This window comes from Harpia harpyja, chromosome 3 (assembly GCF_026419915.1).
Source record: "Harpia harpyja isolate bHarHar1 chromosome 3, bHarHar1 primary haplotype, whole genome shotgun sequence".
Lineage (NCBI taxonomy): Eukaryota > Metazoa > Chordata > Aves > Accipitriformes > Accipitridae > Harpia > Harpia harpyja.
In genome coordinates this window covers 42215875-42242007 of record NC_068942.1, presented here as the reverse complement: position 1 = coordinate 42242007, position 26133 = coordinate 42215875, and the positions used below count along the sequence as shown (strand labels likewise).

The 26133-nt window shown below is 38.5% G+C and overlaps 2 protein-coding genes across 4 annotated transcripts in view; one reads left to right on the top strand and one right to left on the bottom strand.

The window, feature by feature from the left end:
- PTGR2 (prostaglandin reductase 2) overlaps positions 1-14182 on the top strand; it is a 35743-nt gene extending 21561 nt beyond the window's left edge. Inside the window, exon 10 of the mRNA XM_052782239.1 lies at positions 13480-14182. The gene's annotated coding sequence lies outside the window, so the exon portion shown is untranslated. The remainder of the gene's footprint in view (positions 1-13479) is intronic.
- TMEM62 (transmembrane protein 62) lies at positions 1839-26133 on the bottom strand. Of its 3 annotated transcripts, XM_052782234.1 has the most exons (14): positions 25732-26133; positions 21594-21705; positions 20340-20477; positions 19168-19213; positions 15413-15554; positions 13190-13314; positions 12920-13042; positions 11908-12063; positions 10283-10442; positions 8515-8628; positions 7462-7546; positions 5782-5886; positions 4786-4904; positions 1839-3739 (listed from the first exon to the last, which is right to left on the bottom strand). In XM_052782234.1, the coding sequence occupies exons 1-14, from the start codon at positions 25894-25896 to the stop codon at positions 3413-3415; spliced, it is 1917 nt and encodes a 638-aa protein (XP_052638194.1). In that variant the 5' UTR covers positions 25897-26133; the 3' UTR covers positions 1839-3412. The 3 variants fall into 3 exon arrangements, with proteins under 3 accessions (XP_052638194.1, XP_052638195.1, XP_052638196.1); XM_052782235.1 differs by lacking the exons at positions 19168-19213; positions 25732-26133; XM_052782236.1 differs by lacking the exons at positions 19168-19213; positions 20340-20477; positions 21594-21705; positions 25732-26133 and having other exon boundaries at positions 13190-13368; positions 15413-15763.

The following is a 26133-nucleotide window of genomic DNA, read 5'->3' as shown; positions in this document are numbered from 1 at the left end:
GCATGTAAAGGAATCATCTTCTAGTTTGTTACACGTTTCACAGCATCTTGGATGTAATTCACCAATGAATGCAAGAATTCCTTCATAAGCAAACAGCAGCATGAAAAATGACATGTGCTTTTTCTAAGAGACTTAAAAAAAAAGATAACAAAATGTATTTGAAAGACATTGTCAGAATTTTTTTTCTTTCCAAATAATAATTTCAAGTGTCCTTTTAGACTGGTTTCAAATGGGAATTAAGTATTTTAAAGGAGCTCCTCCATGCAGATTAAAAAAAACCCAACCCAAACCAACAAACCCTGCAGTGTATTGCAATACAAGCATTTACACTATGAAAGATTGATTTGTCACAGATCATACTAATGTCTGCCAGCGGTATGTAAAGTACTTCAGCAGTCTGGTTCTGTGATCTGCCACTTGCTTTGCTCACTTCATGTAGTGTAGCTCTGATTTGTCCTCACAAAGATACTCCTGATTTAGGATACTCCTGACTTCAGAAGACCTCTGTATGCTCATGCTTACCCCAAAACAGCCACGCAGTACTATTTTAAGAGAACTGTATGTCTGAAGTAATGAATGCCAAAGCCATTTGCTTCTGTTCAAGTAAAAAGGTTAATAAAATCTTTTCATCCATAATTCATCCATAAACTGGAAAAACATGTCATTAACTATGTAACACCATGAGAGATCTTACAATGATGCCGATGATTGATGTAAATTGCTAAGAGACATTACAGCACAATATTGTGTTATCTTCTCAGTAGAAATGCAGCCTTTCAGTGAGCAGAAGAGCTTAATTTTGAAAGAGGACCCAACCCAGGGCAACACAGGGCCTGTTATCACTGGAATGTCTCGCTTCAGTCCACTATGTTGATTTGTGCCTTCTGGGCACCACAGGCCAACAGAGGAGCAAATGCTGTTTTCTTTATAGGGTGGCTTGCAGATTTATCAGAATATCTGCACAGTTGTCAGAGGTTTGTCCAGTTATCGCTGGTTCATTTAAGTAAGTGACTGGTGATGTGTTCTGGGAGAGGGGCTGCATTTTATGAAACCAATTTATTTTGTTTGAATTCTAAGGGAAAACATACTGTATTGTGATTTTTGTTACTCATAGTTAACTTGGGCAACCCCACTTGCCTATATAATAAGGACAGCTAAATTAGAGGCTAGCTCCTACTCTGTACTTCCAAGAACTTTCAGGCTGCTGAAATACAAAGAATTAAAAAACTTTTAAGAAGGTATTGGTAAATAAAGTCTTCCTGTGTTAAAGTGTACAGGTCAAGTAGGGCAGTTAATACTTCCCTGCTAAGGTTTTAGACTATTGGAAAATTGTTTAAGAAGCAGAAAATCTGAATTAACGTGAGACAAGGTAAGTTTTACTTGTCTGTTAGGCAACAAAAAGCTGCAATAGCTGTCTGTGTCTGTAGAGCATGAGGGAAGAGGTGCTTCCTATGCAGGGTAGAGTTCTAAGTTTCCATAGTGTGCTCTTCACTGTGATACCAGGGCAGTAGGATAGTCCCTTTCTCTCAAAATTTATTACATCATTCCCACATACATATAAAATTCACACATCAAACACATCTCAGAGCATGTGATTCTTATTTGGGTCCTTAGAGCCAGGGATAACACACCTACAAATAAAGCATCTTTGCTCACCCCACTAAGAACGGCATTGAGAGATTCTTAACAGAATTCCATCCATCTACGACTCACATCCCATGGAGCCAAAAAGTAAGTATTTGACAGACTGTAAGATAATTTTAAGTCCATAGACATTTGATTACATTGCAATCAACTGCTACCACCACAACAAAAAAAAGTCTAATTTCAGAACAGGGTATAGATATGAAGTATTTTATTGCCACTTCTTATGCTCCCTGATCACATAAAAGTAATTCAATTGCAAAATGTCAGTTTTTAAATTAATTTTTCAGTAGCATTTCTCACAATTAAATTTTGTGCCCTGCCTCTGATTTTCTAACAGCTTTGCAAAACAAACTTATGTAGCAACAAATGACATTCTGTATTCTCTTAACAGTGCATTTAACTAACTGACACAAATGAGAGCTGTTACTCTTTTTCCTATTATATAGCCCATGACTGAGTAACAGGATTTAAGGAATAGGAAAGCTGTTGCATTTTAGAGATAACAAAAAGTCTTAGTTGTAGTTAATATTTTCTTCCAATTTAATTTGTTTTCCTGTATGTTCTACTACAGTCACTGCTGGTTTTTTCTAAGGTGCCATAAATAAGTTACTGTAAAATTACCTAAAGTATTTTAAATGTTCCACTCTCAGCAGTCTTGTGAAGGTTTACTTTACAGATAAAGGCCGCTCAGCTCTCTTGGCTCTGGATCATTGCATTCTTCATAAATGTAACTGCTCTATAATTTTTAGACTTAGAAAAACTGAAAACAAATGAGTTTTCCTAGGTCACTCAGTGCATTTAACTGAGACCCAGAAATACAGCCCTGACCCTCTTGGCTACAGACATAATAGGCATCAGACCACACGATTCCTTTGGGCTTTCCCATCCTGAGGACCTTGTCTCCATTCTTTGCTTTAAAGCTGAACTCTGACTACAGCTGGGAATCCTAGCAACACTGATCATTCACTGTCCTTTCACTGGTCAAGTGTGGGAAAATTGGCAACCTCAGCAGTGGAAAACACAACAGCTTCCTCCCAGAGAGAGAACGAGAGCATATTAATTAGCCAGCACTCCCAGGACAAGAGCAATAGGCCATGGCTCAGGTAAACATAAACACAAATACATATATACATACCTAACAGCCTATAAACTGCTGGTGTGTAGCAGTAGGAACTGAAAAAGTGCATAAGCATAGGAGACTGACCGTGAAGGCTACTGCAGCACCTTCGCAATAACCATTACTTCATAAAGACATCTGGTCTAGTCTTGTAGTTAGTCTTGTAAAAATATATGTAAATCTTGAAATAAAAAGCAAAGTTAAGCACAAATCATGGAGCTCATTATCAAGATCTGTGCTCGCTTTTCCCAGCATTATAAAAATCAAGAATTTAATGAATTAAAAATATTTTTCCTTTCACAGTAGTAATGAGCAAACATTTCCATTTGTGATCCATACAGACAGATCTTCTGTATCACAAACCCCCTGATTATAGAGATTATTATACAGTTTACTGTATTAATGTATAATGTATAACTGTATTATCTAACATGTATTATACAGTATATTGTATATGTGTAATACAATAACAGTATATGTTACATATCGTTATACATTTACTATTTAATACAGCTCTGTAGCAATGCAGGTGCAGCTTCGGATGTTACCACCTAATGGCTGCACTGTATGGAATTCCAGCATCACAAAACTATAGGTTGTGCCTTGACAGCTTTTAAGTCAAAGAACTTTGAATACTTATATTGTACTTCAGGAGCTCTGACAGTTTTTCATTTCTACTATGTAAGTTCTGAGCTCAGATGGTTTCAGTGTCCAGGTTTTATAAATCAGAGCCAAGGTCAGCACCACCAGCCACATTCTCATTGGGGAGAGGAAGAAAGCCAAGGTCCCATAGGTTCGCTGCAGGAAGTAGCAGGAATAGACCTGCCAGGCCAGGAGGAGTGCCATTGCCAGGTGAACAAGCACAGCCACAAGGCATCGGACGTGACGGATGTGAGAGCGGAAGCTGTGACCCTGGCATCGCAGCAACAGGCACCAGCACAGATAGGCCATTAATGGCAGGTTGAAAAACAACATCTGAAAAGAAGAGCAGAGAAAAATAAGACGATGAGCAAGCCAAGTGTTCTGGGTAACATACAGGAGGGCATAGAAAGATAAGAGCACATAAAACCATCCCATTGTAAGGGCTGAGTACAATTCCCAGAGCTGGAATCTCAGGATGCCCTTCCAAGACTCTGCAGCTGATAGAGCTGCGGCTGCCTGTGCCTCAGTCCCAGGCCAAGCATTCCTGCCCACTCCCTTCCAGTGGGAGGCACTGACATGCATCTGACCTTTCTTGGAACTGGTTCAGGGAGCTGGACGTGGCAAAATACTAGTACAGTAAAGAAGGAAGGTCCTTATGTCAGTTTGGCCCTCTGACCCAGCCCACTGTGGTGTCAGACAAGTGTTAGCACTGGCATAAGGGAGGGACCATGAAGGAGGCAACACTAGCTTGGTCTGGCTTAAATGCCAAGGAACTACACCCTCTCTTTCAGACTAAGGGCAGCTGGGAAAACCAGAGGGCAGGCAGGTCAGACTGCTGGGAAAACCAACTCATGTACTTGGAGAGTGACCCCTACTGATCTGAAGGGTTATTCAGTCTGCAAAGGTTGTCCTGGCCATTCAGTTCCTTTTGCTTAATCACTGCAACCCGTGCATGAGCAGAGGACAACAACAACAAAAATCATAGAATCATTTAGGTTGGAAAAGACCTTCAAGATCATCGAGTCCAACCATCAACCATGGCCACTAAACCATATTCTGGAAAAAAAAAAAAAAAAAAAAAAATAGAGTGGTAAATCTGTAGAGTTGGCCTCTAATCCAGACATCCAGGGAGTCCAAAGCAACATCAAATAGAGGAAAAGAGAAGTTTGAAAAAAAAATAATGCATAACCTCCTTCCTTTCTGCCCTTTAAATTTGCAGAAAGGTAAGAAAGAGCTGTTGTATGTAGCCAGGCATGGCCAATAATCTTCTCTATCCTTCCAAGACTCCTTTCTTTAAAAAAACTATTAAAAAAAAAAAAAATCAGGAAAAAATCCCAGAAGAAAGCAGTTGATCAGCCTTAATTTTTATAAATACGTACCTGTAAAATCCCAACCACAAATGTCAGACCACCCTGTAAGAAGGAACCACCAACGAACACCCCAAAGGAAAAACAGGCCCCCACCTGGCCTTCTATCAGTTCACCTACAAACCATGGTCCTGCAAGAGAGGAAACCAAACATACAGCACCATCAGGAAACACAATATAGACGTGGCCCTTTTTCACATGGCCCTTTGTACTCCTGGGCACAGTGGTTAACTGGGGAAAAATGACTTCTCTATTGCTTTTCTATAGCAATAAGCCTAATGTTTTCATCTTCGACAAACAGCAATCTGATGAACGTTCCTGACATGAAAATATCATGGTGCACCAATGAGTTGTGGCATGCAATGAAAACACTTTTAAGTTGGTTTCATCTCTGTGACAATTTTCAATGCCACATATAACATTTTCCTTAGAAGAGAAGGGAAAAGATAGATGCTTTCAAATGCTGGCCTTTTTCCAGAATTACAGTAAGACATATGAAAGACATGGTCATAAACAGTTCCAGCTTGGCTCAGCTTAGAAGTCGAACTGGGCAGGCTGCACTATGTTATGCATACTACACTGACTGCCAAGAAAGTAGCTATTTTAGTAACATATTATCAGAGGAGAAATAAGCTAAAATTGTTAGCATCCCAGCCCAGATGTCTTAGTGACATGTCATGTGAAATGTACGTTCCATATACTTATTTTACACCAAGGTACAACCAGATCTTACTCAAAGAATATGTGAAAACCAAATTAAATTTAAAAATACTCACTTTGCTTTTAGAGTAATTTAAGTGTTTAATTAATTCTAGGGCTTCTAAGTTAGGCTCTTACAAACAAACTTTTAGTCTCTTTGGACATTAACTTTTCAAGTTCCACATAGATTATGTAACTTAAGTAGATTTTCCCCATTCTCTAAGATGTTAGAAGTCTCATTCTTCATCAGGATCTGATGTGTAATTTAAAAATACTAATTTATGTCCTTTAGTACTCTAGGTTACTTACCCAGAATGGTGTATAAATTCAGAACTAGAATTGAGTAATAGAAGGTGTTTGTTTTACTGAAGACATGAAGGGAATACGAGGTCAGAGTAAGTAATCCTGGCTTTTCTAAACAGAAACGACATTTAAGAAAAATACACTCAATTCAGGTTGCAATACACACACACATATATATACACACACACGTAAAAAAATTGGTCTTTCTGAAACAAATCTGTACATTATTTACTCATTAAATAAGAAATATAAAAATAGTATTTGGTATGTCTACAGAACAAACACAAGGGAATGCTTTTCTACTATTACTGTGATAACTGAAAGTAAGGAACCAATAAATATAAAAATCTATATTAAAATCAGCAGAAGCAGCTGCCATTCTAAATGAGTACACTTACTGTATGTAAATAAAACTGAACAACCATTTTATACCCAGAAAATGAAGTTAGCTAGAATGAAAAACATGGAGAAAGTTCATATTAAATGAGAAGTAAGAGATTCAAAACAGTAACTCTGCAAACCCAAAACGGCAGGTCAGCATGGAATAGATGAACTGGATTTTCTTTGATTAAATCTACTTAGTGAGATCGGATAGCAACTCAGATAAAATGAAGGCTAGGCATTAAAATGGCAGCATTCTGACAAGCATGTGATGTTAGCAAAAAAAAAAAAAAAAAGCAATATTCATTTTCTAACTGAAGCAGACAATTCAGAGACTGAGATCAAGAGAGCCTTCCTATAAAAGTTAGCTTTTAGAGTTTCACCTATTACATGGCTGCCCTTCTCACAAAGCCTTAACTCCCAGAGGGCAAGCTTGACCTTTGGAAATTAAAAGCTCTAACAAATTTGTTCACTGATTTGTAAAACATTTGTCAAGGTCTACAGGGACCTAGCTGATCACAGAGTGCTAGCTCTTTTCATTTTTAGATTCTGAGTTCCATAAAGGCAACTGAAAATCTATTCTTCTTCTATGTAAGCAGTTGCTGTAGTTACCTCAGGATGCTACGTGATTATGAGTATAAAGGAAGGCACATACACTAACATGAATAGAAAGGAAGGTGGCTTCCAGAAAAATCTCATTAGTAAGGTGTGGTTCAAACAATTGTTTAAAGGATAAACACCATGAGTTTAACAGTATTAATTTTCATTTGCCAGATTTATCACAAACAAAATATCAAGTTATGACAGAACTGGTCTTAATATTATTTTGAGAAAGACCCAAGCCTGTTCATGATCTTTGCAAAGATTAACAAAAATTACTTTTGTAGAAGGAAATCTGTTTTTCTATTCAAGTGACAGAGAATTCTGTGCCAGCTGTAGTGAAACAAGCACACATACAGAACTAATACAAAATAAAACATTCCTTTCCCTAGGCATTAGATTCTTCAGTGAGCAAATTAAAATGAAACCTTTAGACTTCAATTTGTTGAATTTTTGTTTAAACAAAGACACCTGATCAAGTTTTTAATTTACTTTATTTGATATATTGGAGGTTTTCCAAGTCCCCTTAAAAGCAAACCAGCAGCTTCCAAGAACCCAATCAAACCTCACAGCACTAGATGCAAAATGCATATGGTGATTAACAGTGCAATTACTTGCATATTGTTAGCATACAGATAAATAGTAAAAAAAATGTTTAGGAAAAATTAGATCCTCTAAAAACCACAGACAAACATTGGTTCATACCTTTGAGCACTGGCTTTTGGAGGTATCTGAAAACAACGAGCAAGGCGATCTGAATCAGCACCATCAATCCAAAGAGCACACGAGCCTGAAAAGACAGTCTTAACTCTAAGCCAGCCCTGGAGTAGTAGCTGCCTTTGAGTATGCCTTATGGACACAGATGGAATGATACAAAGATTTCTAATGGAAACACATATTCAAAGCTTGATGGTGTCATTGAACTAAAGAGTAAAAAGAAACTTAAGAGTTTCTAAGTTATTGGACTTGCATCTTACTGACTTGAATTCAGTTGGATGGCTGAAAGCGATAGACCTGAATCTTTCAAAAATGGGGTTTGTAAAATACATCAATTGAAAAAGTGTAAATACACTTCTTATGTAAAACATTTTCTGACTGCTGTACTGAATAGAACTGCATTTCAAGACATTGTGGAGAATATCAGTTACTGATTAACAAAACTAATATAATAATTTTGAGCCAATTACAACACTATCTACAGTCATGTGGACTTTCCTATGTTCTTCTATAAGTGCACCTAAACTATTATGACATGCCTTCTTTGCATGTACTGGAGCTGTAAGACTTTTGGATAGGACCTAGAACTTACTGAAGTCAATGGGAATTTTGCCTTCCTCTTTGGTAGAGCTACCTATAAGGTCAGCAGCTGATGTGAGACTTTCTCCAGCATTCTTGCCAGTACACATATTGCAACAGATCACAGTGAAGTTTTCTTTGATTTAATGTTTCCTTTTCCTACTATCTCCAGTAGCTTCTTTTCAATTTCTTGCTAGCACAAAATGCGTGTATACCTATGCCCAAAAATGGAGAGTTGTGACTAAATCCAGGAAATCAACTGTTTGCATGAACCATTGCTGCACTTTCACGTTTGAAGCATGTGACTTGAGAAAGGAAACTTGAAATATTTGTGAAATTCCAATGGAGTCATATCTGGAAAAAGCAAAGTGTATTCAAATCTACCAGGAATTAGGAAAATGCCTCCTGCAGTCTCTGGGGAAACCAACACAGAATGACAGCTGTTTTGTTGAAAGTACTTACTAGAACATAGTGGTCAGTGAGAAGAATAACAGATGGCCAAAAGCCAAATCTAAGAGAGAGGTTTTCTTCCATAGCAAATATATGACTCCGCGTGCTAATTCTTCCTGAAGCATCCTAGATTGATATAAAATAGGAGAGCAATTAGATACCAGTACTGCACAAAATATCTAGTTAAAGTTGCTAATTATCATTTGCAGCTTTTCTGGAAAGATCCGATTGATGCATGCATGTCTGACATACTGCTGGATTAAATATTTCTACCTACAAAGGATTACTTACTGTCAATTTTGTAGTTTCAAGTAAACTGATGATTGTAAGATCATAATCTGAAAGCATTACATGTGAAGGAGATCCAGTCAGAGATTCAGCAAATTGTGGAAGATGGTGACTATTTATTGGCCACCACCACCTCTTGTTTTCTGAAAGCTCAATTCTAGATAATAGCCCATATTTTGAAGCTTTGTTGTGCTTCTTTTCTGGTATATATGTTAGAAACTGATACTGATAAACAATAACAGTGCTACATTTATTCAACACTGATATTTCTGCATGTGTAACACTGACACCTTATCTTCCAGTACATAATAAATGGTTTATTTATAGTAAAGGATTCAGTATGTTTAGTGTGATTACAGCTGAGACAATATTTGGACAATCCCAGAAATGATGTACAGCAATTGAGAATTCATATTTTCTTTAGGTACCTAACTCAAGTTAATGCTTCATCCTCCTTGCTTTCCCAAAACTATTCAGTTACTAGATGTAATAGTGATCTATGACTAGAGGGGAAAGGAACTTAATTTTTTAAAAATCCCATTCAGTTATCTGATAACAAACATGTATTTGCAAGCAAACTACTGCTATGCAGGCCTGTGTAACCCTCTTCAAATATTACTCAGTTTTGTGCATATGTTTTCATCATTATTAAAAAACCCCAAAAATAAACCACTTATAAAACGCACCTTTCCCAAGTAAAGCACCACAGAAATCAGTAACAAGCTAGGAGGTAGAACACTGGCAGTACAGAAAGACCGTTAGAAAAAAAAGCAGTATTGCTCTTGTCCTGTGAGAAATAATGCCCGGCCAGGTTCCACCAAGCAGGACAAAGCTGACTTTCCTATTACTATTGTGCAAATGTGCAGAATGCTAGAACAGTCTGATCGAGTTCTTCGAAGACCTCTTGAAGGTACAAAAATAAAATATAGTACCAAGAACAGAAGCATTCACTGAAAAACGTTTTTTGCACCCAGTGATCTAATATCAGTTACATTTGATGTTCTGGGAAACAGAAACCATATTCATTGTCAGCCTGTAAGAAATCATGAAAAGAACTTCAAACAGATAATCAAAGACAGCATTCCAATCTTCCAGATCCAGTTCCTTTGCCTTCTGAACTAACGTGATGCTACTTCCTATTTTCCTTGATCAAGCCCGATTATTTTTTTTCCAAGACAACCTTAAAAGTTAATTGTTGCCTGTTACTCAAAATAATTTATTTTTGACCAATTACTTGCTCTTCTGTCATGTATTATTATATTTCTCATGAAAAATAAGAATCCTTTCTTTTGTCCAGATGCTTTATGAATGTTTTTGTGCTCAGCAGTCAGTGTTTTTTCATTTAATAAATCCTTTGTTTTTTGTAATCAGACAAATATGAAAGGAAGTCTGTTATCATGTATTTTGTCCCTAGTTATGTGGTGCAGAAAGGTGATGGAGCAGACATGACAACATAAAAATTCAATACAAAGAATGCCAACAGGTACCATACCTGAACAGTCACATCTATGTGATGGAACCCTTCACTGTAGTTTTGCGGGCTCCACTTCAGTACATAGAGAGGGCCAGACACCTGGTGCGCATTCCCCAAGTGAACTCTGTCTATATAGACTTTGACAGAGATAATGACAGAAGGAGAGAAGGCCAGAATTCTAAGGAGTGAATAAACAGATTTGTTACAGGACTTGCAGATTTGTCATTACTTCCTGAAGAGAAGTCCCTAAAGATTATGCTACTTTGTACTTAAGAGTTCAAGAGTTAGAAATTAAAACACTGAAATATCTGTAGGTTAATGGTAACATTGTAGCCCTTTCCTACAGTTAAAAAGAGAAGTTCTGTATGGTATTGTGCAAAAGAATAGGATAGAAAACGGCGCTGTGTGACAGATGAAAAAGTGGCAGAGATCCTCAGGTCCTGGCAGAAATAATCTCCGAACTCTTGCTGTCAAAATGTTTGCTAACACAAGTGGGATGCATCCTCCCGCACACATACGGACACAAATACTTGTAGATGTCTTCATTAAAAATTGGCAGTCTCTCTCTCTAAAGTTCTTTGTTGCTGGGTGTGGTTTGTAGTGGGGTTTTTTGTTTGGTAGGTTTTGGGGTTTTTTTAACTTTTTGCTAGTCAGAATATAACCTCTCAGTCTTTGTAACTGAATTTATGAGAAATGGAGTAGAATGCAGACTGATATTACAGATCTGAGACACCAACAAAAGTAGTATCACTTGGCAGTGCTTATACTCAGAGAAACAGTGATACTAATATAGACTCAATATATCGCACATACCATTTCTTTCATTTCTGGTAATACAAAAGGCATTCCAGAGCATGTTTCAGTCAAAAGGAGTCTCATATAGTTATGGTGAATGATTCTACCAGTTGATATATTTAATATAATCAGAAGAATGTTCAGATAAGGTCCTAATAAGAAACTGGAAAGTAGGTAGACTTAGTAGGACACTGCTTCCTAACTGAAAAGTATGATGAACTTCTTTTAGTTGTAATTGTATGTATGCAATATACCCATATATTTCATGCATATTGGTCTAACAGCAAATATAAGATGTTGGAAAGGGCATAGAAATTTGAAATACAAATGAAAAAAATAAATAGAAAAGGTAAAAATGGGAAGATGGAGAGATTTAAAACAAATATGAAAATTGGCAGAGGCTTACACGGGATGTGAAACTGAAAACTCAAGAGGCTGAGGAGTCCAAAGCCAATAGAGAAAACACTTAGAAAAATACACAGAAAAAAACCCTGAAATCAGCAGAGGCAATGTGAATACATGACATTAATAACACAGATTATGTGTTAATCTAACTCTACCATCTTTGGTTACATAAAAAAGTTCAATTTACTTTAGAGGAAATAACTGCATAAACAAAACAAACATGAATTATTACTATATTATCTCCTTTTATAACAGATACGGTACAAAGTGAGCTCTCAGGAACAATCTTCCAGAGAAAAGTGAATTCTGAGAACAGTGGACACATGCATTTAAAAAAAGGTTTTGTGTATATACATATAAATGTAGATGTACATTATAACCAAGAAAGACCCCAACTATTAAAATATAGTTAAATACTGTGAAATCAAGAGGTTACAGGGTACCTGATATGAGTGGAATAAAGAATTTTGACCAGTGGTTCATGAGCAGAACTGCTGTAAAGGAAGGATTTGGGATTGGTGATAAGAACTACAGGCCATTCTTCAAAGTTAAGATCTGCAAAGCTAAGGAGGTCATGATCAAATGCAACGATCCGGTACCTATAATGAAAGGAAAAAAATTTTGTTGATACAAACTACTACATGCACAGCCAATTCCCATGCTTCCCAAGCTCCTAAACAGAATTTGTTTGATTTATTTTCCATTTATTCTCTTCTGTAGTTGATCCTATATTAACCAACCCTGCTGTATTAACTGTACAGCTGGTTACCTCTGGTCAGGTTCATTTTATTATAAATCACTGAAGCACCACTCAAAATTCCAAATGTCAAGATCTATTGAATTTTGCACATGAATCAAATAGATGAACATTATGTTAAAGAATTCAAATATAATGTACATTATTACAGTGTCTGGGTAGGTACTCTAGTTACGGACAAAGACCCCAGTGTGCTCTTTTCCTGTATGCATACAAGTACCTTTCTTAGGATTACTGCAGAGTAAAAGCTAGAATACTACTATACATTCCACGTAGCATCAGACACTTTTTGATACGCTGCTAGGGTAACATTTCTCAGGTAGACTATTTTTGTCTCTAAAATTCTCACAGCTGGTGCAGAGCATAGGTATTTTGAAGTAGTGATGCTGAATTTTATAATTTATTTGTCTACTTTGAATACTAAACACGTACTAAATAAACATTTAGATGTAGTCTTTTTAATTTCTAAATATCAAGAATGAATCAAAAAATTACTTTACTTAATTTATTAGCACACTGTTGGTATAGGGGAAAAAATCCCAGACTTACACACAGACACATTTTTCAAAGGCATTAATAGTAATAACCAGTCAGGCAGATTTAATGTTTCACTCAAATGTTCCAAACAGTGTAAAAGGGAATCACAGTATAACCAGGTAGGCTCCATATAATAATTTGCTCACGTAGGGTTTACTTACTTCCTATTATCCATCCAGTCTCCCAGTTCGAGTTCCAGAGTGCCACCACGGTGTTGACTGTGCAAGGCTGGCATCAGCCCACCCATTGTATGGAGATGTCCACATAAATAGGCTGTGGCAGAACTAATAAAAGACCATAAGAGTTCTGATTATTTGGGTGGGAAGGAAATACCACTGCAGAAACCCTGAGAAGTGACAGACAAATATGTAAAGAGAGGCAAGAAATTTACTTCAGACTGAAAACATACGGGAAAAAAAGACAGACTGTACCTCATTAATGTTCGTATTCCTGGGGCTGGGGAGATGATTGTTGAGGTGGGAAAATGGCCAAACCAGATAGTATGATTGCTGTGCAGACTTTCTGTTGCCATCAAAGATAGCTCTTTCATTTGATTCTGAAACAGGCAGGTGTTTGAAAGACAACCAAACAAACCTCTTTAACATTCAGGCTATTTGGAAAGAATAGCAAAAGGAAAGCAGAAAGAAACTAATGAAGAATACAATTAATGTTGTTGGGGGGGGTTTTTTTGGTTTTGTTTGTTTGTTTTGTTTTTTTACAGAGAATACTCTAAGTTGCTTCAGTGACCTGTGCGTGAACAAACCATACTACTAGACGTATCCCTAAAATCCCATGTTGGAAAAAGAAAGTGAAAACAAGACACTCGACACCTTCCTTGCAACCAAACACAGGAAAAGTGCAATATAAAGAAAGATTTTGGTAAACGATATTTCTATCCTTTCTACTGCTTACTTATATAGTCAAAGACGACATACTTGAGTTGATTTTACAAGCACCTTTACCTTACAATTATCATCCCTACTATCTTTTGAGTTGCTAGATGACCTTTTATAGGCATGACAGACCATAGAAACTGTGCACCATATGCTTCAGGCATTTAACTAGATGAACTATGATGCTGGGCCTTGAAAATATTACTCAGCCATTGCTGTTGAAGTTAAGCAAAAGTAACACTTTAAACAGCAGGTAAAATTTCTCTCCTTTACTTGTTTGACTTCCAATATTAAATCAACCACTTACTGTCCAGAGAGACTCCCAATACCAATAAAATCTCAAAGTCTAACAGAGGAGGCAGGAAAACTAAAACCAGAAAAGAACACAAATCCACTCTTTCACCATTTTGCAGATCATCTTCTAGGGTAACCCAGAGAACCACCAACATATTCTTCTCCCTCCTACCTGAAAAGAAATGCTGAAGGGCATGAATAAAGGAAACAGAAATAAAGGTATATTAAAAAAAAAAATGGATGCAGTATACCATTCTGGGTTGATGTAACGGACTTATTAAGTGAAAGTATATTTCCTTTGCCTTTATGAATTTGGGGTTTAAGAATATTTTTACCTAAGCTATGCAATCAAATCACGGATACAAATCTAATATATTTTTCAAATTCCTGGCAAAGGTTTAAGTCTTAGAAGTTACAGGTGTCTACCTTTAAGTTTTGTGCAAAAATCTGCAAATGATGCTCTCTGGACTCCTGCTGCTGGGTAATTAGCAAGCAAATACTTGACCTACCGCAGCCAAAGACAGGAGCTCTAGACTTAACTGCATTTCTTAGCTCTTTGAGAGTTTGTCTGCAGATCTACTGTATCCACTATGGATTACAGTAAACAATGAGAACAGTACTTGGCACTCCTACATCACCTTTCATCTAAGTATCACCAAGCACTTTACAAACACTTAATTAAATGTCAAGCCTCCTTCAGACAAGATTAGAGGGAGAACATTTTACTTTTCATTGAGGCCGTTATCACAGGCAAAATATGGCATCTGTTTACCAGAACACTAACTCTCTGCCAACACTTCAGAAGAGTATCTCAAGAACAATAGCATATCAACAAACTACAGAGAAAAATCAAAGGGAAGCAAAATGTTATCTAAACTGCTATGTGATTTAAACATTGGGATTAATGTTATTCTTTCAAAAGAGTACCATGTAATTTTTATGGTCTCAGAGATCAGACCTCACTTTCATAAATGACACATTTCTTTATAGCATTATCTTTCACATTATTCCATTGGAAAGTACAACTCTCTCATCTGTAATATTAAGGGAAAAAAGCTAGATGAAAAAATGAAAAAATGTTAGATAAAGCAAAAAGGAGTTAAATTGTAAAGTATGGGGTTTGTTTTTTTTTTTTTTTTTAAACTTTACAGCGTATAAGGAAATTACCGCTCAGGTCTAGCTAAACGCTAAGAAACTACTGACAGTGTCCTTAAAATGTCTAATTTGACATTTTTGTACTGGATTATTTCTTAAGAGAGAAAACACAGATACTCTATATGTTAAGTGACACATTCATTTTTCTAAATAGATGTCCCACATGCATAATAACTTAAAAACATAAAGGCTCTTTTAAATGAACACAAATCTTTCAGACAATCCTTCTTTATAAAAACAAACAAACCCCCAAAGAAACCACTATAGAAGTAAAACAGCCAGCAAAATGGAATGCCAAGACTTATAAAATACCGTGTTTAAAATCCCAAAGAAATTATAGGGTCTCTTAGGCCCTGGGCTGAGTGTGGCATCCACACAGATGAAGGAATAGTTCCCAAAAGAGGTGGTGTGGATGTAATGGAAAGAGCCATCTTTACGCCAGGCAGAGTATTTCCTGCCAAAATAAAATGGAAATATTGCTGTTAGGAAAGCTTGCAGCAATGACAAAAATGACCTGCAGAGTATAAATGCAAGATTCCTTGCGTTAGATCTAGCTCCATCTTGTTACTGCAGTAAACTCTTCTTAAAAACCAATGGCACTGAAAAGCCTGTACTTCAAAGAAGATGCATTACATGGGTCATGTTAAGACAAGCAGCAGGTTAGCACACAAACACTTAAAAAAAATGTTAGCATAAATACGCTTTCCCTGAGCAACATGGTACTTTTTTATGGATAAAGGATAGGCCAGCAGCATAAATGATACAAAACAAATAGGCAAGATGACAGGACAGCAGGATCTTACACCACTCTTAATTAAAGGAGATCTGCAAAGGAAAAAAAAAAATTATTGTCTTGTGTTTATTGTTGGTATCTGAAAGAATTTTTCAAAAATAATTTTTCCTTGCTTACCTAGAAATATCGGGGACATCGAACCTTGTTTCCACTATTTTATTAGAGAACTCTTAAGTTACTCTGATGTAGAATGACCAGCTGTTGGCTAATGGAATATGATTTTGAACCCCAAAAATATTGAACCTTTTCAGTTACTTTCCAAAAGATCCAAAACAGAGACACTACACTACACCAAATCTTATAAATAGCAAAGGCAGCAACATTTCTTCTTGCTTTTTACTCTTTTTTGTTTCTTGACATAGCAAATCTTACCAGTTCTCCTGTCACATGTGGAATGTCATCAGAATTCTTCATTCAAAAAGTAAAAGGAGAGAGCAAAAAGGGTTGCTACTCTTTTGCACGTTATCTGATGTTAATTGAGCTCTTGAATCTTAATCTTAAAATAGTCAGAGAACTGTAAACAGGGAAGGACTTATGACATGTCAACTAATTCCACCTTTTTTTTCCCCTGTGGTTTTATGCTACTATTGGCTATGATAAATACATGTAATAACGAAAGTATACATTGCTTTCTCTCCTTCCATTGACAACAGATATTTTCAGTTTTTCTAACTCCTAAAATGGAAGTGCTTTGATACTTTATGCTAGATGGGAATTGCACATATCCTCCAGTGACAAAGACAGATAACATTCCAACTAATGGTACCTACTAAATTGCTCAATTAAGAATTACATTCTGTAACTAAATGATTGTGAGTAAATCTGAGATTAACTAAAATTTATTGGGTTTAATTGGGGGGGAATTTTTGTTTCTTTTGAGTTTTTGGGTTGGGGTTTTTTGTGTGTGTGTGTGGTTTTGTTTTTTTTGGTTTTGCTTTTTTCTTAAACTCCCTGCATGATATGTGGAAGCTAAAACATCCCTGAGTTCAGATGATGTATAGTTTGAACACAGCCATCCAGAAAGCAGTTCATATCACTATTCCTCCACCAATCAGAATAAACAATAAAATTGCCAGAAAGGTTGACCTGAACAGAATAAAAGCCAATGTATTAAAACCAAGTTTCAGGTACAAATCAATACTTCCGATGCCATAAAGACCCCTTCATAGTGTTTACTTTTTGAAGTTAATATTACCTTCATGAACATCATGAACTTCAATAAGAAAACTGGAAGCTCAGTATCATAATCCTAAGATTTCTGCCTTTAGTCCCACTTAGAGTATGTGTAACAGTTGAACCATCCTCTGCTCATGCTGTGGACATAAAATAGGAACCCAAGTTTTTATGTAAAAACATTATTGTATTTCAATACAACTGCTGCCTGCCTTAATTTTAATACATAATGAACACCAGAATGTGGTGTTGAATAACTGTTTTCCCTAGCCTCTATTTTTATATCTGCAAGCTACAGTGCTCTAAGGTGTACAGCAAAGAATGAATTATCTGTTCAGGAATCACATAAAGGCAAGCAGACAGTGTCTTACTGTCATTCAGACAAAAAAAAAAAAAAAGACATTGTCCTTTTGACTGTTAAACTTCACAGGCATGGGGGAGAAGAAAGGGCTTCCATGAGACTCCATTTCACTCTGCTATCTCCTTTTTCTCTTCCTAGAGTGTGGCACATTTACTAAAAGTTTTCTTAATCTTTATATTTTATTAATGCATCAGATTAATAAAATTGTCCTGTAAAGATAGTTCTGCCTTTAGTGATGCTTAATAGCTTTTGACGACTCTTAGTGCCTTTCTTCAGTCTTATATAGAAAGCATGATAAATCTCATTAAAGTTTCTTTATTTTGCTATGATGCCAGACTATAATGAAGCAAAAACCATTATGAGAACACATTTGTTTAGCAAGAGACTGTTAATTAATAAGCAAAGACTTTTTCACCTGACTCAGAATTTCACTCAGAAATTCTTAGGTTGGCTAAATTGCTTTGGAATTTCACCCTAATACTTTCCAATCCCTTTTGCTATCAGTGCATCTTCAGTGTAGACTACAGGCAGGTGATCCATACGCCTTTCCAAACAGTAAGCTCGTCCAGGCTAAACAACAATTCAGGGATGATCTGGCAAATTCAGTGGTGTTACACCTTCCCATGTGTCTCACTAGGACTTCTGATAGCAGCCTTAAAGTAGAATGGAAGACTGATACTAGATTGTTATGTAGCCACAACTGTGGCAAAAGATATAGTGATGTGCACTGCACTAGTGCATCCAAAAGCCTTGTTAGCACCACACATTCATCCCTTCATGGTAAATCCACATGTGAATTCCATGTTCTCCAGCAAATGCAGCTGCTGTAGGATCCTATCCCACAAAATTTATGGGAAAACATATCTGCTCCTGCTGGACCACAGGGAACTGAAGCAAACTGAACTATCAGATGTTTAATCTGTGTTCTTATTGCAAAGTGGGTGGCTTAAGAGCCTGAATTAAAGCAGAATTTAGATTTCCAAGTCCTCCTCCAGTTCCAAAGAGTCAAAGCTGAAAGCACCACCAAAATTATGAGACAAGATTTTGTGTTCAGATGTGAAGTGCAGGAGAAACCGAGAAGTTAAACATGAGTTACAACTGAGGCTACCTTTGCAATGTACAAGCTAAAGAGCCAGCTGCAGAAGGGAAAGTTTCCTCACCTATCTTCACATTTAAATCTCAAGTGGGTTCCTCAAGAACATTTGTCCACCCATCATCATCGCCTGCCTTCTTGCTTCTCTGCTTTCAGTTTTCTAGAATGACTCAGATGTGAAGAAATGGCTCAGATAAAATTTAGAGCCATATGACATGAAAAGCCCTTTTGGGCATGCAGAAAGAACATTAAAAAAAATGGTGAAGTTTTATCTTGCTTTCTTTTTCTTTTTTTCATCTATTTTAAGGAGGAAAAGCATTCTTTGGGAACACTGGTTTTACAGAAATATGTCACGCAACTGTCTTAAGGAAATGGAACACATAATGCACAGAACATTTCCTAGACACAGCCAGATTTACAATATATTCAATTACAAAACACAGAGGGATAAGAAACAAGAAGTCTGCACAAAGAATTCTCCATTCTGCTCTACTAACTGGCAATGGAAAAGACTGAGGGAATAGCAAATATGATCCTGGACTATAGGAAAGTCAGTGAAAAAGCATATATGTGATAAATGAAAACAGAATATCATTTAGTGCGTTTGACCTTGAATATAACGGCATCTGCATGGTAAATAAAAGTACCTGTAATAATTCTGAACACTATCCAGGTGTGGAATGTTGAATGAATCTGTGAGGGAGAGAAAAAGGAAATGAAGAAACTTTCAGATCAAATTGATCATTGACCTCTGTATTATATTTCCTAATGTTGAGATAAAGCAGTCTCAGCAGGCACTGAAGAGCTATTTTTTTTTTAAAATGCATAATTGACAAGCAGGCTGTCTAACTGTGCAGAGAAGATGTTATATGCTTGATGCAGTTGACCTAAAAGTGGGAACAGTTTTCTCATTTAAGTTTCAATTCAAAGATAAAGTTGTTGTGGGAATGTAAATTGTCATTTAGTGGCTAAAAGCTAACCATGTGTCTCCACTTTGGCCATAAAGCTTTTCAGAAGCTTTTCAGATTGGGTGCATTCTCTCTAAGTAAGACCCAACTCATCCAAGGAAAATAAAGTAGCAATAGCATCAGAGAATAGCATGTGTAAAACAGACAGCAACTTGGGGAGGTTTGTACTGCAGTGGGGGTCAACCTCTCCTTTAAGGCTGGTAACATAATCATGATAGGGAAATGGGAGTAAATTGTCATATATGGGCTGTACATGACAAAGCATGCACTTTTTTTTCTCCAATGCTAGGCTTTCTAGTTTTGCCCTTCCTGTAACAGCTGGCTTATATAGCCTACAAGGTTGTTAGCTTGTGTTTGAATGCTTAGAATGTAGGGACAACTATGATGTGTACAAACTTCCATGAGTTCTTTCTATTCAAAAGAAACCAAATTTCCTTTAATTGCTGAATGTGTGATACTTTTTAACTTAAACCTGTGGGGTGAGGTCTATGAAAAGTAAATTGAAACCATTTCTTCAGCAAGGTAAGGTTACATTTTGCCCTTCCATTATAAGATGGGGTATATAAACTAATGACCCGGAAACTAACATCTGAAGCTATGTTCTACCACTTGCCAGGCAAAAACAATAAATGATGACTCTTACTTCCCTGGTACTAAAACTCCAGTAAGTGCCTGTAAACAAACCACACCCTCAGTAGAGCAGACACCTGGATGGCAAGCCCTTCTACTGACTCATAACAACTACTAACATTCTAGTAAGTACTAACACTTTACCTCTATACTCTATATTCTAACTTGCCTAAATCAGCTCTGTAATCACAGGAAAGAAAGATGTTTCATTTCCTTCTTACCGTGATTCCCTTTGATGTCTATCCACTTGGTTTTTTCCATGACCCTTGATCTCTTCAGGATTGACTGGTAAGTTTTCCATTCTGCTTCTACCTGCTCAGATCCCAGTTTATCTCTTGTCTTAGCATCTGTCAGGTCACCTGAAAGTGTACAAAGGTGAGATATAACTAGAGGCCTATACAGCTTACACGAATACTGTAACTAGGCAAGCAGGCAATCCAAGCTTCCTAGTGTAAGTGGCTGCAGGCATCCCGTGTGCAATCTGGACGTTCCTGTCATCTGGTCCAAGAGGTAACTCTAAGGGTAAATGCCTTCTAATACAGATGCAGCAGCCTGTTCAAACATCTACCAACCACGTCACTGCAGCACTTTTACTAATGCCATGCCAAAGCAAAGAAAATTGTTACTTATTCACTATACCTGAAGACTGCAGTCATAGAAGCTTTGTTTAACTTCACACCTTCTGTATCCCCTCAAGCTCCAATTAAAGTTTGAAGCATTCCGATTTCTGTTCATATAGTAATGCCTCCCTGCATTGCTAGTTAAAAGATGAATGCTAACTATTTCTGAACCCTTAACTTAAAAAGCAAGCAGCAGGTAAGTAACTCTCTGTAGAAACAAAAGTCCAGGTCTAGCATTAAGATTCTAAAGCCTTGCACATAGTAATGGCTCAAAGTCTTTTTGATTTGCTTGCCAAAACTTAATCCCTTTCAATAGCAATCGCAAGCTATGAAATCAGGCAAGGCTTATTTCACCTGTCTTGGTATGATATGTTCAAATGGAAACCAGAAATGAAATCTTACATTAGTTCACAGGTAAATTTCATACACATGAGCAGGTATTGTTCTGAGAGAAGTGGCTCTTACTGACTAATCAGAGACATTGCTCACTTCTGTAATTTCAAATACAAAGAATTCTGCATCATTCTTGAGGAGGACAAGAAGGAAGGTAGCTGCTAGCAAGGACTAAGGTGTAGCAACAAATACTGGGAAAACAATAGCTATATTGCATAATGATGTCTTTGTTACATATAATACACACTAAACTCACTATCAGACTCAAGACATTGAACAAAACCTAATTCTCTTGAGTTGACAAGTTATTCTCTTCTGCTTCTAGCAGTCTATCTTCAGCTGCAATTCCATTTCCATTGCTTAAGACACCTTAAGGTATCTCTTGAGATCCTAGAATTTCACTTATTTGCTCTTCCTTTGAGAGCACATTCAACAGGAAATTCACACTTTTGACTTGCTTACCTGTTGCTAGAACAAGTGCTGGCTGAATTACATCGATTGTTTCAGAACAGAATTTTTCTAAGTCAGGAGCTCGTTTGGGATCCCGAAATCTACTGATATGAATATCTGACACCTGCAAAAAGAGAAAAATGAAACACTGTCCCAAGCAGCAGATTATTGCTGCCCAGGTTGTTCTGCAAATCCAAGTACGTAAGAATGCAGCATAAGAGCAGTCACAGTGATTCATATCAGTATAAGGGATACAGGGAGAAACAGAAGTGGACGACTAGGGGAGAATAAAAGCAGGACAAGCACACGATATTGCATCTCTAACCCCTAAAATCACGTTTACATCAAGAAAATTTCCTTAAATCTAAGGGCATACAATAACATGGGGAAATACTTAGCTACCTACAATAAGTTTTGATGGCTCTAAGTGGCTTGTTGACTTTCAAATTCTGTGAGCTTCTGGTGCAACACAGTGATCTTGCTGCAAGAGAGAATATCAAGTAGTTCTGCAAAGCAAAAATAGTTTAAAGTTACCTAGGACTTGAAGCATACTGATAACTAAGTTTGTACCTCATGTGACATTTCCAGTAGCTGAGTGGGAAGATTTCTAACATTCTGCCCATGCACTTTAATGGAGCTAATGAGTGTGTTTAGATCCCATTCCATGTGCCCTCATGAAGGCAAAGACTGCCCAAGAAATGATGATACCACTTGTACAAAATTGTAAACGATGTAAAAGTTGTTAATTTCTGAACCAAACAGTCAAAGCCCACCGTACGGGGTGGCATAGCGAGAAAAAGAAAAGCAAGATTTTTTTTTTTTTTTTTTAATATTGTTGCTTTTCAGGTGTCCTGGTTCTGGCTGGAAGAAAGTTAATTTTCTTCTTAGTAGCTGGCATAGTGCTGTGTTTTGGATTTAGGATGAGAATAATGTTGATAACACACTGATGTTTTAGTTGTTGCTAAGCAGTGTTTATAGTCAGTCAAGGACTTTTCAGCTTTTCACACTGCCCTGCTAGCAGAGGCTGGGAGTGCACAAGAAACTGGGAAGGGACACAGCCAGGACAGCTGACCCAAAGGGGTATTCCACACCATATGACATCATGCCCAGTATATAAACTGGGGGGACTTGGCCAGGGGACACCACGGCTCAGGTGTTGGCTGGGCATCGGTCAGCAGGTGGTGAGCAACTGTATTGTGTATCACTTGTTTTGTATATTCTATTATTATTATTATTTTCCCTTCCTTTTCTGTCCTATCAAACTGTCTTTATCTCAACCCAATCCCACTTCAGTCAATCAATTAATACATTATCATCCTCAGTTTAGACAAATGGTATTTGATGCTCAAAAAACAGCAAGGACATGCTCACGGCCATCTGACGATATCACTAACTGAGAAAGAAAAACATTAGCATTTACATTCAATTTAATAAACCTGGCTCTTGTAAAGCTTTTTCCTGTTTGAAAAATCCAGGTAAAATACCTTGGAGACAAAATGCCTTAGCTTCTACTTATTCACTCATTTGAATATGTAGAAAACATTGCCTGAAAACAGTTTTCTAATTCTGCTTAGGAAAATTCTGCATCTGCTTATATGGAACTTCTGCCTTGATCAGAATTGGACGCTAAAAAAGGTAAATACTTTTAGACATAACCTTAACTTCATTTTTATTGATACATTCAACCTAGTGTGAATCAAAAAGCACAGTAAAACTACCTTGATACATCAAACCTAATTTAATCATTGACAAGCATACATCCTATTTTGCTTCTCCTCAGCCTGTGGATTTGCAATTCACCTATCTCAGCAATCAAACAGAGAAAATAAAAACTTCTATTGTTGCTGTGTCCAGGTTCTTGAGCAAAAAGTCTTACAAGAAACCTTACTCCTGTTCTACCGATAACTACGGAGAATGTAAATTTCCAACCTTTTAGCAGACAGTGGTTGGGAAGCCTGATTTTCTACACACATCTTCCCGCTTTTTCCTGCTACTATGATATGAGTTTAAGATTTACAAAAGGGTTTTCTTGTAAGTTCTAAGAGTTACAGTGTCCCGGGACTTCTGAGAGCTGGGACTAAGTTTCTGTCATCACTAAAAGCCATGAAATATGAAGATCTTGGGAGTGGCACTTCTCCCTTTTTTTTTTTTTTTTAAATTAACTTCAAAAGATGTCCCAATAAAGGAATTCAATGGGCAAGGGGAAAAGCTTACAATGCTCATATTTAATTTCCCAAAATGTAGGTAAAGGCCCACTTGCTGCATTTCTTCTCTCTTTCCCCTCCCTCTGATTGATGTGAAAATTCAGCCTCTCTCATTGCATCACAGGCAGTAACTTTAATCAAAATGGGTTGGAAGAGACTTAGGGGTGAGGAGAAATTACCACTCACCTTCCTTATCTAGAGAACATGTGGCTCAGGAAAGGCAGGCATTAACAAGGGAGACTAACAAGGCCTACTGCAACAGCAGAATGCATCCAGCTGACAGAAACAGGAGAAAAATAAACTGTAAGCTTGTCAAATATTGAACTAGAGTGCTTATTAGGCACTGGGCAAGAAAGGAAGTGCTGCTCTAAGAAAGGTGAAAGAGCCATTAATACAAGTTTATAGTAAAAAGATTGCTACTTAGTTCAGTTTAAGAAGAGACAGTCCTGTGGATGGGAAGAAAAACAATGCAGGAACTGCTGGGGGTGGAACCTATCATCCTGAGCCCTATCCAGTGACCTAGGCTAGACCTATGGAGTCACCAGGGAGCCTGAAGCCTGTTTCCCACAACATCATCAGGCACAACGCTGGAGTTAGTGCTTGCTTAATTTCCAAGTTAGGTCAATGATAAAGCAGCTGTTAAAGGGCACGTCTGAAAGAGAACATAACCACTTGAAAGTAAAGCCAAGTCTCAAATTAGCTGTGCCGTGACCTATCCTTGGAAGAACTCCACTTGAAGTAACACAACCAGAGAGAACATGGCAAGAGAAGTACGGCGCTGCACATGCTGCTTGTCAGCATACCTCTGCAGCTGCTATATGCTGCTGTAGTTGACTCTCTTCAAGACAGCAACTCAAGATAGAGGCTTTATTAATTCAAATGTATCTCTCATCTTGAAATCTGTTCTGCAGTAAAGATAAGCCTTGAGTCACTTAAGGAAAAATTACTGGAAAAACTGACTTTGAAAATACATAGCAATTGGAGAGAACAAAAGGACTAATAATATGCCAGCTTATGCCCTAAGACCACTGCCTGCAGCTAATATGTTTAGGCAAAGTGTCCTTGAGTTTGAGTATAAAAGCAAAACAGTAAAAGCAGACTATTTGTTAGAAGGAATTGCACAGCAACCCCTGTGACATCTCAGCCATCGATTACCTGCAAATACGTAAACAGCTTGTGGTTAGTTATACACTAAGTGCTTCAGGAATGCTCCGGGGGGAAGAGTCAGAAAAGAGGCCAGAGGAGCACCCAGACGTGGCAGTTTACTTCCAAGACTATACCAGGTTATTTTGGATTTTCTGTTCAACCTGGAAACAAAGCCGTGTACATTTAACCTAACATACATCACTCTTATACTGGCCCAGTACCTTCTATTGCTAAAAACCTGCGTAACTATTTTCTCAGCCACACAACTTTTCTAAGTTTTAGAAGGGGAAAAGGACAGGCAGAGCCTGCATTTCTCACTGGGATAATACCGTATTGGGTACTGATGCAATATATAGGATAGTGTAATAATTAGGTGAGTTTTAATTACCCACTTCTACCACGCACATCTTATCTTTTGGGTAGTCTAGCAAACTGGCCAAACACCTGTAACTTAGGCTTAACTGCGGGCGCCCGGGACAGCAAAGGCGGGAAGGCGGGGGGGGACGACGGACGACGGTTAGCGGGAGAAGGTGCCACAGCTGCTCACCGAGCGCGGCGGCACCGCAGCTGGGAGCCCCTCGCTCGCCCCCCGGCGGCGGCAGCCCTGTGCCCCGCTCGCCGGGCTCCGCACAGCGACCTCCGCCCGCTACGGAGCCCCGAAAAGCGGGGCGGGCGGGAGGGGAGGGGAGGGGGGGGGGGGGGGGAGGCCGGGGGGGGGCCGCACCTCAGCGCGGCGCCAACCACCGCCTCTCGCGCCGGGCCGTTGCTCGGCCACGCCCCCCTCCCCCGGCCCCACTCACCTGCACTACCCACAGCAGGTTGGCGGCCTCCGCCCCGGGGGCGGGCTGAGGGGCCCGCCGGCGGCGGCGCTGGCCCGCCGGCGGCGGGGTCCCCGAAGGGGGGTAAGAGTCCAGCAGCAGCGCCACGGCGGCCGCTATCAGCAGCCCCACCGCCAGCTTCAGCATCCTGCACCCGCCCCGGGCGGTCCCGCCTTGCTCCGCCGCCCTGTAGGGCCGCCGGCTTCGGCACTTCCGCGTCGCGGCCCACCTCCTCGGCTTGCCGGGCCGGGCCGCCCCTGCCGCTCGTCTGTGGTTGGCTCGGAGGACCGATGGCAGCGGGGGAAGGGGGCGGGCGCTCCCCTCCTTTTGGCGGTTTTATGCGGCGGAGCCGCGGGACCCGCCTGCAGCTTCCCGGCCGCCCCC

Coding starts and splice junctions, on each gene's coding strand:
- TMEM62 (XM_052782234.1), bottom strand. CDS start 25,896: ATGCTGAAGCTGGCGGTGGGGCTGCTGATAGCGGCCGCCGTGGCGCTG. Junction 12,064..12,919: donor GACTGGATGGATAATAGGAA/GTAAGTAAACCC, acceptor CTTTCATTATAG/GTACCGGATCGTTGCATTTG. Junction 7,547..8,514: donor TCACTGACCACTATGTTCTA/GTAAGTACTTTC, acceptor CTGTCTTTTCAG/GCTCGTGTGCTCTTTGGATT.